The following is a 12,283-nucleotide window of genomic DNA, read 5'->3' on the forward strand; positions in this document are numbered from 1 at the left end:
TCAGGTTGCCAGGACTTGGGGACCAGGAGAGTCTTGATAAAGATTTACCTACATCAGTTACTGCTGAAAGCTAGCTAAAACCGTCATCCTTTGTCTACACTTCGCTTGGTAACTTTACCTATGTAGCTTTAATTACTGAACAAAAATAGAAAAATAATTGTAGTGGCCAGCCACAGTGGCTCATACCTGTAGTCTCAGCACTTTGGGAGGTTGAGGCAGGCGGATCACCTGAGGTCAGGAGTTTGAGACCAGCCTGGCTAATGTGGTGAAACCCCATCTCTACTAAAAATACAAAAAATTAGCCGGGCATGGTGGCGCATGCCTGTAATCTCAGCTACTCAGGAGGCTGAGGCAGGAGAATGGCTTGAACCCGGGAGGTGGAGGTTGCAGTTAGCTGAGATCACGCCACTGCACTCCGGCCTGGGCAACAGGGCAAGACTGTCTCAAAATAAATAAATAAATAAATAAAATTGTACATGCAGATTTCCGTTCATATTCACCACCTGTAAAGGCTAGCAGCAGATATAATTCACATCACACATTAGCCCTAAAACCCAGTCTTCATCAGTTTTAGTTATTTTAATGTGCCTTCCATTCTGGTGAAGTATTCTGTACTTCAAATATGCAATTCCCTTTCATCCGATACCTCTCTGTAGACAGAATATCTGAAAACTGTTAATCCAAAAATCTGTTGATAAATTAGCCATTTCTCATTTGGAAAATGCACTGCAAACTATAAAGTCCTCTTTACTGAATATTATTCTTTCAAACTTCCCCTGATTAAACCTTTTACGACTTTATGATTCTTTCCTTCATTTACTAGAATCCTAAGTAGCCATGCTTCTGTGTCTCTGCCATCTACTACAGGGAAGACATTATTTTTTAAAAGACAATTGACATTGTGGAATATCAGAACAGTCTTTGTTTAGAGATTGGTGATAGTTGTTATTCCAGAAAAAAAAATGAAATACTTAAGTGGTCTTATGATTGAAGAAACAATGCTGTTTCTTTCTTGACATTGAATTTGAAAACTTAGAGTGTATCTCTATGTTCTCCTTCCAAAAATATTTCAGATGGAGTTTTGTTTTCTTGAGTCAAAGAAAATATTCTTGTGTTAGTAAAGCTGTAATCCAGCTCCTTCCAGATCTCCTGCATAGGAAGAAGAAAGGACAGAAACTTTTAGTTTCGTGGGAGATTTATGGATCCATTCCTGAATGAGCAGATTTGAAATGTAGAACATGAATTTCAGTTGATTTTGAACTTTTTTTTTTTGCAACCGTTCTACCACTGTCTCTAAAATCAGAGAAAATACTTAATCAATAGTTTGTTTTTCAGCATATTCCCATTCCCTTTGTTTTTAGTGTACCAGTAAACATTTTTCACCTATATTGTACTGAGTCACCTGATGATAGGTCTAAGAGATTATTCTTCTCAGAACTAGTTTTCATTAGTGAGTAATTTGTAGTTTTGGTAAACGTGCCTTCCAAATTTGCTATCTTAGACAAATCACATATTTAGAAGTCAGTAAAGGTTTAAAAATGTACTTTGATTACACTGTACCTTAGTAAAGTTTTTTAAAAATGTAAGGGCAAATGTTTTATTCTCACGTATCTTGGAAGGGAGGAACAGCTGACTCATCATGCCATTTTCACTGATTTGTGTTTTTCTTCTTTCTTCTTGTTTTGGCAGAACAAAAGCCCTTGTCTTAGAACTGTTGGCAGCCGTTTGTCTTGTCAGAGGCGGGCATGAAATCATTTTATCAGCATTTGATAACTTTAAAGAGGTAGGCTACACTGCAGTTTTCACAAGAATACTCACACATCTTACATTTGGACATCTTTGAACAGAATTATTTACCTCTTCATTTATTCTAGGACCTAAGGAATGTAATAGTTAATTTCTAAGATGTCACTGAGAGGAGTGTAATGAACTTGGTCTAAATTTGTATTTTATTTCCAGGATAAGTTAAAAATAATTGCAGTACTCTTTTTTTAAATTTTTTTTTTTTATTGGTTTTAGAGAACATGGAATAATCCAGTTTGAAAACCAGTTTTGTTACGTGTATGTGGTTTTCATTAGGGTTGATATTGACACTTGATCATCTACCATATGCAAATTTTATGAATTCTTTCATCATAGTTACTTTCCTAAAGTCATATTTTTGCTGGATGCTATGAAAAACCTGGCAAATACTGGCACTGATTTTGGGGATGTGTAAACTTAAGTGGTCTTGTCACAGATAAACAATAATGCAACAGATGAGCATGGTTGAAAACGGAGACTGTCTGACCACAAAAAAGGAGGGATTACACATAGATAATATGACACGGAGGATCCTGCCCCAATGTATCAAAACATCACCACCTAGATAGTAGCTGCTTTCCCATAGGGGTAGTGGGCAGTGTTGTAGGACCAAGAATAGTGCCTGTTTGTTCCCCTGGTATATGCCTGACATCAGAGGCTACTTTGAGGTGAGAAATTACAAAGTAGTCTTTAGAGAACACTTGGAACCCCAGGTTACAATAGGACCCTTCGCCAAGTTGTGCATTATTCTAGCAGTCCCGTTTGATTCCAAATGCTTTTGGATTAAGACCCAAGCTGGATTGAAATCCAGGTCGCAGAGGGACTGTTTTCTCTCCTCTTTCCTGAAAGGTTCTGGACTAGAAACCCTGATAGTATTTATTGAGAACCTACTATATGCTGGGGCTGTACCAGCTACATGCATGGCATCATTTGGTTCTATAAGAACATCTTTGAGACAAGTATTAATATCTTGATTTTAGAGAAATTCAAATACATGGTTTACCTATGGTCACATAGCTAGATAAGTGATAGAGCCAGGAACAGGACTTGGTGCTCCTGAACCTGAACTTCCTTGAAATGTGATGAAGTTGTGGCCTTATTGTGTGTGAATATCTTGAAAGAAATACTGAATGAGACAGGACTTCGGAGCTATTTCCCCTGCCTCCTACCTCTTTAATTGGACTCACTACCCAGCTGCCAAATGTTCTAGACACTGGCCTGTGATCCTCTGCATAGGCTGGGAAGGTTCAAAGATGTGAACAGGGCAGACGCTTCTCTTGCTCCTTTATTTTTATTATTATTATTTTTTTGCCTCCTTTGCCTTTGCCTCCCTACCCCTAGTCCATTCTTTAAGATTTTGATATTATCCATTTTGTAAATGCCAACTGTGGAGAGAACCAAATATTATCTTTTTTTTTTCTTTCTTTCTATTGAGCCCCAGAGATAGTGAAGAAATATCCAGGTTCTAAGAGAATGAAGAAGAATAATAGTGAATCTTTAAATTCATAATCTGGCTTCCAAGACAAATAGACTTTAGAGACAAGAATGTATGAATGCTTGTCTGTGAATGTTTTTATATATCATGTATAAATATATAAATTTTACATTTATAAATAAGGAAGTATGTTTGGGTGGATGGATTTAATATGAAAGAGAAACAGTATGTGCTGCTCACATAACGCCCAAATCTTTATCATTAGGTCATATTTGAAAATATTGCATGCTGAGTACTTTTCACACTGGAAACATTTACTATATACTTATCAGTGGCCCTTGTTATAATGACTCATATTATAACAAGAATCTGATTATACTGCAGGTCAAATTATATCCTAAAGATGTATTTGTATAGAACAAGAATAAAAGCCAGGAATTCATGAGATGAATGATAATATTTTTTTCTCCTAGGTAAGATAGAGTACCTTTCTTATGCATAGTAGGCCCACGGATACTTGCAGAATTGAGTTTTAACTCTTTGGTGTCAGACTTACATATGGTTTAGCTCTTTAGGGTGTAGTATGTTCTTAATTGAAGAAAAATGTAGTCCTAAGTCTAATAGCTGGATAATAGTAATGAGAACCAAATTACTTTTGACGTTGAATTTTTTAGAGCTTTAACCAAAACTGGCCTCATTTCTGTAATTAATTAGGCGTGATGGTAGGTCTTCAGGTACTGTTTCTCCTTGGCATAGGCATTTGCCTCTGAGAGAAGGTGACAGCAGTGGGCTAGGGGAGGTCCTCACCCCTGCTGGTGTCTAGGCGCTTGCCATCCTCACAAGAATGAATTCAAGTTATGAGTTAGAAAATAGTGAAAGTGCAGAGATTTCTTGCAAAGCAAAAAGGACACACTTAAGAAAGGGGAGTGTGGGCATCCTTGGGAGAGTCACACAAGGTGGTTGGGACTGCTGCCTTTATGGATTTCTTTAACCAAGGGATGGCGTGTTCATGGAGATTCCTGGAAGAAGGGGGAGATTTCTTGGAACATGGTGCTACCCATTTTGACCGCAAATAAGGGTGTTCCTGGAACTGTCATGGCGCTGGTGGGTGTATGATTGAACATGTGAATGAGCACAGAATAAGGTCCTAGGAGAAACCTAGATCAAATCCAGCACCATGTTGGACCCAGTTTGTCTTCGCCAGCTTCGCCCACACCCTATTTTTCAGGGCCTTATCAGCCCCTAGCTTCTGCAGCTATTTCAGCAGTTTCCTCTTGCTTAGTCATGTGAAACTGCTGCCTAGAATTTTTTATTCTGCTGCAGCCATCCTGCATTATTCTTGTCTCCAAACCATATAGACAGACCAAGCAAATGGATTATTATCCTAATAGCCATGGGAATGAAGACAAGGAGGCAATATGCCCCCGACAAACTTAGTTGTTATAGATAGGTCAGAAGAGCCTCAACTTACTTATCCAATCCCGAGGTACAAAAGGTGTTATTCTGTGTTGATCTTGTTTTCTAAAACCTGCAATGCCACTCACAGCTCAAAGTCTCTTAAATCCTTTCCTCTTTTTCTCCCATCTTTGTGTGAGTGAATTTTTTTAAAAAAAACACATCATAGTAAAGTGAATTCTTTAACCTCTTTAGCCAAAATGTCATTGGAATCTTCCGGTTTTATAATAATATTCATTATTATATTCTGCCGTGCCTGCGCACATAGGGTTTTGATCAGTGAATAATTCCTTTTGAGCCACCCGTGGCAGAGAGAGCACCATACCGGGATACCAGGGAGGGGAGAACCAAGGAAGAGTCTTTGCCTTCAAGAAGATTGTTTTTAAAGCTTTTTATCTTTTTTTAGTAAGTTGGGATCCCATTCATCTCCCGAAGAAGGATGAAAGGATTATCTTTGTTTTTATTGGCAGGAATGAGGGGTGGAATAGGGGAGTTCAACATCTATTTTTTGCAAATAAAGTAATATGCTTTAGAGTAGCCAGACCCTTTGGGCTTTGATCACTGTGAGAGCATAGCCAAGCGTACTAACACAATATGGCACCAGATGCTAGGAAGAAATTTAAAAGGCCATTTATCTTAAGTAGTTTATGTAGCAGGATTTTTCCCCCTCTACCTCTTGAGCCAACAAATCCGTTCTGTCTAATTTGACCACCACTAATTAATTAGTTCAGATGTAAATTAAAGAAAGTTATTATTTAGCTGTTGAAAGATTTTTATGTATGATTACATCATTTTCTCATGTTTTCATGAACATTTAGAATCCCAATCTAATATTTTTTTTCCCTAAAAAATCTTGCTACAAATCTTGTAATAGCTGAAGTGCGTGTTTTAGGAAGACAGGGAGCACCTTTAGTTTAATGGTATGTGATGGTGGCAAGAATGTTAACCCAAAGCTTTGCTTATGGTGGCGGTGGGATTGGGGTCTAAGCCTGATGACACTGAGCAAACACATACATTGCCTCAATGTATATGATGATAAATGAGTCTTAATTATATGAATACAGATAGTAAGCTTATACTGTGCATGGTTTGTGACATGCCTGAAAATATGAGTATATTGAGTAGATGAAGAATAAATCATTCATAGTCAACAGTTGTGCTCCTTGAATTCTTTTTTCTTTAAAAAACAAATTTTTCAGGGGATTAACACATCTGGTTTTGTGTTGAAACATCTCTTAACGAAAATTTATGGTCTTGAAATAAGGACTAGGGTGAGAACAAGGAGTCATCTGTTTTTTCTTACTGGCTAATTTATTAATAGCCACATGGAAGGACATATGACCATCTTCCCTAAATTGATTCTTTCTTAGTTGTATGGCAGTGTATATTTTTGAGCCCCGAGACTACCAAACAGAAAAAAATACATTTGGAAGTAAATGGCACCCTTTGGATATTTATATTAGTTCAGGGTCTTCTTTGCAAGAAGCAGAAACTGACGCTAACACATAGAGGAAAGGGTTGATCGAAAAGATGTTGAGAAAAGCACAGACTTGACAAGGAGCCTGGAGAAACGGGCTTGGAAAATGGGCAGGCATTCCTAAAACGTGGCTACACTCTGCTCTGCCTTTGAAGCTGCGCCACCAGAAATACCATTTGGGGTTCTGGTCATGCTTTTTTCTTCTCTTCCAAATGACATGGACCATAGCTAGCAATCTGCTGGTTCACAAAACTATGTCTACTGGTTAAGGACCTCAACCAGTCCCCACTTCAGATTTCTAAACACCGCACTTCATCTCATTTCCAAGGGGAACCTTGAAGTCTTCAACCTAGCTGTTGCTCTCAACTTTTTCTTAGTCTTTCTACTTTTTCCATTATATTCTTTGATATATTTGAGAAAATGGCTTGCTTTTAAAAAGTGTCTCCAAAGGTTTGGCAAAAATATGCTTCCTTTTGAAGTCAAAGAGGAAAAGTACTGAGGTCCTGTAGACTCTACAGTGGAACAGCCACTATGACATGAGTAATAAAATCCTCTGAGGGCTTTGAGGCACCAGCTCTCCCAGGCTGCTGGGAGGTGCACCTGGAATTCATCAGGATTTCAGATCGATTATAATTATGTTCTCATCTGCTTCTGTAATGACAGCATCTGGCTTTAGCAAGAAAGCCTGAGTTTGGTTATTAAAGGTTCAGCTCCCTCCTACTTTTGACCTTCCCGTACGGAAAGATGGAGCCTTGTTGAATGAGTCACTCAAGGCCACCAGCACTCTTGTGCACAGCACTCTTGGCAGTAGTTGTTCTTTTTTCTGCCTGTTGCTAGAAGGCTTCCTAAGAAAGCTGATGTGTGGTTTAGCTACTGGGCATCTGAAGGCACTTGTGCTACACATTATTAAGTTGATTTAAGAAAGCCTGTCAAGTTTTATTTATAGTAGACTAAACTGGGCAGGAAGGAGAGTGAAGATTTTGGTGTGCTTCCAGCATCCCTCTGAGTTTAATCCCATCTAATCTAACCTCTCAAGCATTTGAGGGTATAGGATTGTAAATCTAGCATGAGACCATGCTATCCATCCAGATAACTTCCTAAGTGGTAAAGTAAGGGCACTTACATTTTTCAGTCTCTCATTGAACTATAAGCAATGTATTCTTTCAACTATGGGAGCCACAGCCCTAGAACGTGTATGTATTTCGCAGTATCAGGCCAGAATTACATTGATCTAATTCACCAAGATACTTCTTGTCTGGTCCTCCTTCTTAGCATTAGGAAGTAAAGTCTTAGTCTTATGTGGTGTTAATGCTGCTGAGTAATTTTTTTTTGTCTGTTCATCAACTGTTGCAATTATTTGCTGTGGATACGAAAGTACCCCACACTTCATTTCATTAGGCTCCTGGCTTCTGTGGGTCAGGAATGCAAGCTGGCATGGCAGGGATTGTCTCTTCTTTGTTGTGTCTGAGGCCTCATCAGGGAAGATCTGATTGACTGGGGATGCCAGTCCATCTGGAGGCTCTTTCACCCACATATCTAGTTTTTGAGCTATAATACCTCTCAAGGGCTGGGCCCAGCTGGGACTATCAGCCAGAGAACCTCCATGTAGAACTCCACATGGCTTGGGTTTTTCACAGCATAGCATCTGGCTTCTGAGAGGGAGTGCCCCAGGAAGGAGCATCTGAAGAACCACCATTCAAAGAGCCAGAGGCTGCTGTGTGTCTTCTGAACTGGTCTTAGAAACCGTACAGTGTCACTTCTGCCATGTTATCTTGGTTCCGAGTGAGGCCCTGAGCCCAACTCGGATGCAAGGGGAAGGCAGTAGCTTCTCTTCTTGATGATTGGAGCATCGGCTTACTGTGCAGAACATGTGGGCTGGGAGAGAGGGCGGTGGGCTCATACCGTCATAGTCTGTATACCTCAGTAAGTCTCATCCCTCAGTAATTGAGATTTACCAAAATGTTTATTGTTATTCCTCTTTCCTTTTCTCCCTCTTCTTTACTCAATCTAATACTTGGTTTTTCCTTTTGACTGAAAACTTGATAAACTTTTTGATTGGAAATAAAAAAGATAGTTATTAATTCTTTCATGTGAATCCACTATGGGCAAATGATATTGTGAGAGCCTTCCCTAGAGAAAGGAGCCATTTTCATAGGATGTCCAAGTCTATTTTCTGGTAATGAACTAGTTATTTCTTTACCATTAGTGTCTTTAACATCTGGTTAAGGGAGTGAAGGCTGGTATCTTCCTGATCGTTAAGGGACGAGTCATAATAACTTACTGAAAAAAATGTGAGTGCCCTCTATGTGTCAGGAATATGAAAATGAATCAGACATGCACCCTACCTTTAAAAGAGAGCCTCCCAGGCTAGTTGAGGAAGCAGATAAATACTTCGACAGTTGTAATACCAGGCTTTATAGAGGTAATTGCAGGATGCTCTGCAAAGAAGAGGAATAGCTGGCCAAGACAAAGTAGGGCTGGAGGCAGATGGAGAAGGAGCTCTCAGGGAGGCTCCTTCTAGGAGGGTGCCTGAGCAGAGTTTAGGGTGAACAAGGTTAACCAGGTATATTCCTTTCCCGTTGCTGCTGTAACAAATGACTACAAACTTAGTGGCTTAAAACAACACCAGTTTATTATTCTACAGTTCTGTAGACCAGAAGAATAAAATGAGTCTATAGGGTGGTAACCTCTGACAGCTCCTGGAGAGATTTCATTTCCTTGGCCTTGTCAGCTTCTAGAGGCCACTTAGATTCTTTGGCTTCCAGCCCTTTCCTCCAGCTTTAAAGCCAATAGCATAGCATCTTGTCTCTGTGTCTCTGCTTCTATTGACACATTGCCTTTTCTCTCTGACTTCTCTGGCCTTCTTCCTTTAAGGACCCTTGTGATGACAGTGGGCCCATCCATAATAATCTAAGACAATCTCCCTTCCTGAAGTCCCTTAATTTGATCATACCTTTGCAGATATCATCATACCTTTGCAGGTATGATCAAATTAAGGAACTTCAGATGGAGAGATTATCTTTTTACTGTGTAAGGCAACATAGTCAATGGGATCAGGAATTAGCATGTGGCGGGTAGGAGGAACACATCATTCAGCCTGTCACACCAGATAAAAAAGTGAGAATGTCATTTTATACCAAGAAGGTAGTGTTTTAATAAAGCTTTAAGGACTTTAGTTTGCCCTGCATCTCCAGTTTTAAAGGCATTAGGGCATGGGAAGGTAAAAATTGGGACAGGAAATTAAAGGCAGATCAGAAAAGGCCTCCTTGCTTATCCCAGGCTCTTCATAGTGCCACACAGCCTAAAAGGAGCAAATATACTCCCCAGTCACACTGGCGGTTTAGATTGACTCTGTTAATCAAGAATGTGCTCTTATGTTTTGCTCTGAAAGTCAATTATCAGTGGGCTCAGCATGCGGTTGCTTTGATAGAGCAGGGTGTGTTTGGGGTCTGAGATTTGTTTCAGAAATCTTACCATTCATATTTCTCATTCCTTGGGCCCCTTTCTCCACCGAGAGTCATCTGCTTCATCAGCTGCCGTATTCATTCACTTACCACGTCTTCAGGACTGCCCTTTTTTGGTGGTCCTGGAGGAGCTTAAAAAAAAAAAAAGAAGTACAGCAGGATAACAGTGCCCAGAGCCAGACCAGATTGTCACATTATCTGTTGTGCAAATGTAGAGATGCTTTGCTTCACAACTTGACTTTAATTAGACCTCTTCTGCTCCACACATGCCTGAGTACAATTTTATACAATAGGGAGCCTCATCCTCTATTTGAAATGTAGCAGCCACTTAAAAAAAAAAAAACCAGGGTGTTAAGGTGTTGCTGCCATGTTATTTTTATTCATATAAAAATGCGGCTTCTAAAATGCATGCCCTTTGCCAACTGTAAAAGTTGGCATATGTGTCCTTATTTCATATTCTTGGAAGATAACAAGGAGAACCCCAAGAGAAAGCAGTGAGAGCTGAGTGTTATTTTAAAGCCTGCAGAACCAGAGACAGAGACTGGCACTGTTCCCTAAACCTGAGCTTTCACTTGGGAAGTACTTTTTTGACATTTTGATATCGTCTGGTTTAAGGTACATAAGGACAATATGAAGCACTCTGCTATGAGCTGATCAGAAAATCGGAGTCAAAACTATGACAGCTTTGGCAATATCGACGACTCTAAAAAGCATTCGAATGGAAGTTTTCAGTCTCCAGGCAGGATTTGGTTGCCATTCTGGCATTTATTTCGTGAAAAGCCTATTTTTGGATCTTCTTGGTTTGCTCTTCCTGTGTTAAATGAGCTACTTCCCTGCTCTTTCACTCCCTCACTCCACCCTGACTTTTGCATACTGAGGATACTTAAAAAAAAAGGAAAAGTATTCCATATGTCTAGCTGCCTTTTTTTTTTTTTTTTTGAGACAGGGTCTTGCTCTTTCATCCAGGTTGGAGTTTGATGGTGCTATCACAGCTCACTGTAGCCTGGACCTCCTGGGCTCAAGTGATCCTCCCACTTCAGCCTCCTGAGTAGCTGGGACCATAGGCGTGTACCACGACATCTGGCTTTTTATACATTGCTATGTTGCCCGGCTCATTTCAAACTCCTGGCCTTAAGTAATCCTCCTACCTTGACCTCTCAAAGTTCTAGGATTACAAGTACAAGCCACTGTGTCTGGCCTTCTAGCTGCTTTTTAAAGTAGTTTTATATTAAGTAAAAATAAAAATGATTGTTTTTAATCTGTCAAGGAATTCTGAATTATAGCTTATTTTTGCAGTCATTTAGTCCAGTGCTAAGCCCTAGACACAGGGTTATATTAACCATCTTATTAAATAAGCATGTATGGCTCATGCCTGTAATCCCAGCACTTTGGGAGGCCGAGGTGGGCGGATCACCTGAAGTCAGGAGTTTGAGACCAGCCTGGCCAAGATGGTGAAACCCTGTCTCTACTAAAAATACAAAAAATTAGCCGGGTGGCACGTGCCTGTAGTCCCAGCTCCTCGGGAGGCTGAGGCAGGAGAATCGCTTGAACCTGAGAGGTGGAGGTTGCAGTGAGTTAAGAGTGCACCACTGCACTCCAGCCTGGGTGACAGAGTAAGACTCTGTCTTAAAAAAACAAAACAAAACAAAACATGTAGGTTCAACTATAGCTGTTCAAATAGTTATGAAGTGCTGGATATATTAACTAGGAAGAAGTATAAGATAAATCATATATAAATAATATATATGTGTATGTATATCTGTGTATGCATGCATGTCTGTATATTTGTATATGTATATTAAATATATGTGTGTGTATAATAGGAGTAAGTGTAAAGATTTATGTGTGCATAGTAATAAGCCCTAAAAAGAAGCAAATGAGAGGATTTGGAGTGGCACTGGGACAACTCGTGTGTGTGTATTTATTTCTGTTGCTTGGACTATTTGGTAAGTAATAATCCCTCACATGGCTAGACTATCCCTCTTGTGCAGGGTTAGATTTTTCCTCTGGTAACTTCTTTTTTTTTTTTGAGACAGAGTCTCACTCTGTCGCCCGGGCTGGAGTGCAGTGGCGCGGTCTCAGCTCACTGGAACCTCCGCCTCCCAGGTTCAAGTGATTCTCCTGCCTCAGCCTCCCGAGTAGCTGGGACTATAGGTGAGTGCCACCACGCCTGGCTAATTTGTTTGTATTTTTAGTAGAGACGGGGAATCACGAGGCCAGGCTGGTCTCGAACTCCTGACCTCGTGATTCGCCCACCTTGGCCTCCCAAAGTGCTAGGATTACAGATGTGAGCCATTGCGCCCGGCCTCCATCTGGTAACATTTTATATGGCTAGATTTGTCTTTTCTAAAGATGCTTAGTTATCTTTTGTGTAACATCTCTCCAAACTACCACCTTTTCTTCAAAACTGTGAAACAGAATCAGAACTCTTTGGAATTTCCAACAAACTGTTGAACAAATATACTTTTTACGATGATCCCGTTACAGGGTAAAGGGGAGTTCGTTAGAAAATAAAAGGCATCAGGCCAGGCGTGATGGCTCATGCTGGTAATCCCAGCACCCTGGGACACCTAGGTGGAAGGATTGCTGTAGGCTGGGAGTTCACAGCTAGCATGGGCAACAAGGTAAGACCCTGCCTCTAAAGAAAAT

The 12,283-nt window shown here is 40.1% G+C and overlaps 1 protein-coding gene across 13 annotated transcripts in view; it reads left to right on the forward strand.

The window, feature by feature from the left end:
• FMNL2 (formin like 2) overlaps nucleotides 1-12,283 on the forward strand; it is a 315,840-nt gene that overhangs the window by 246,369 nt on the left and 57,188 nt on the right. For all 13 annotated transcript variants that reach the window (XR_010579869.2, XR_012421108.1, XM_065525488.2 and 10 more), the window contains one exon: nucleotides 1,690-1,783. Coding sequence is in view for 11 of the 13 variants with exons in the window: in XM_065525488.2 (XP_065381560.1) it covers nucleotides 1,690-1,783 (94 nt within the window). In the remaining 2 variants the exon portion in view is untranslated. The remainder of the gene's footprint in view (nucleotides 1-1,689; nucleotides 1,784-12,283) is intronic.

This window comes from Macaca fascicularis, chromosome 12 (genome assembly GCF_037993035.2).
Source record: "Macaca fascicularis isolate 582-1 chromosome 12, T2T-MFA8v1.1".
Taxonomy (NCBI): domain Eukaryota; kingdom Metazoa; phylum Chordata; class Mammalia; order Primates; family Cercopithecidae; genus Macaca; species Macaca fascicularis.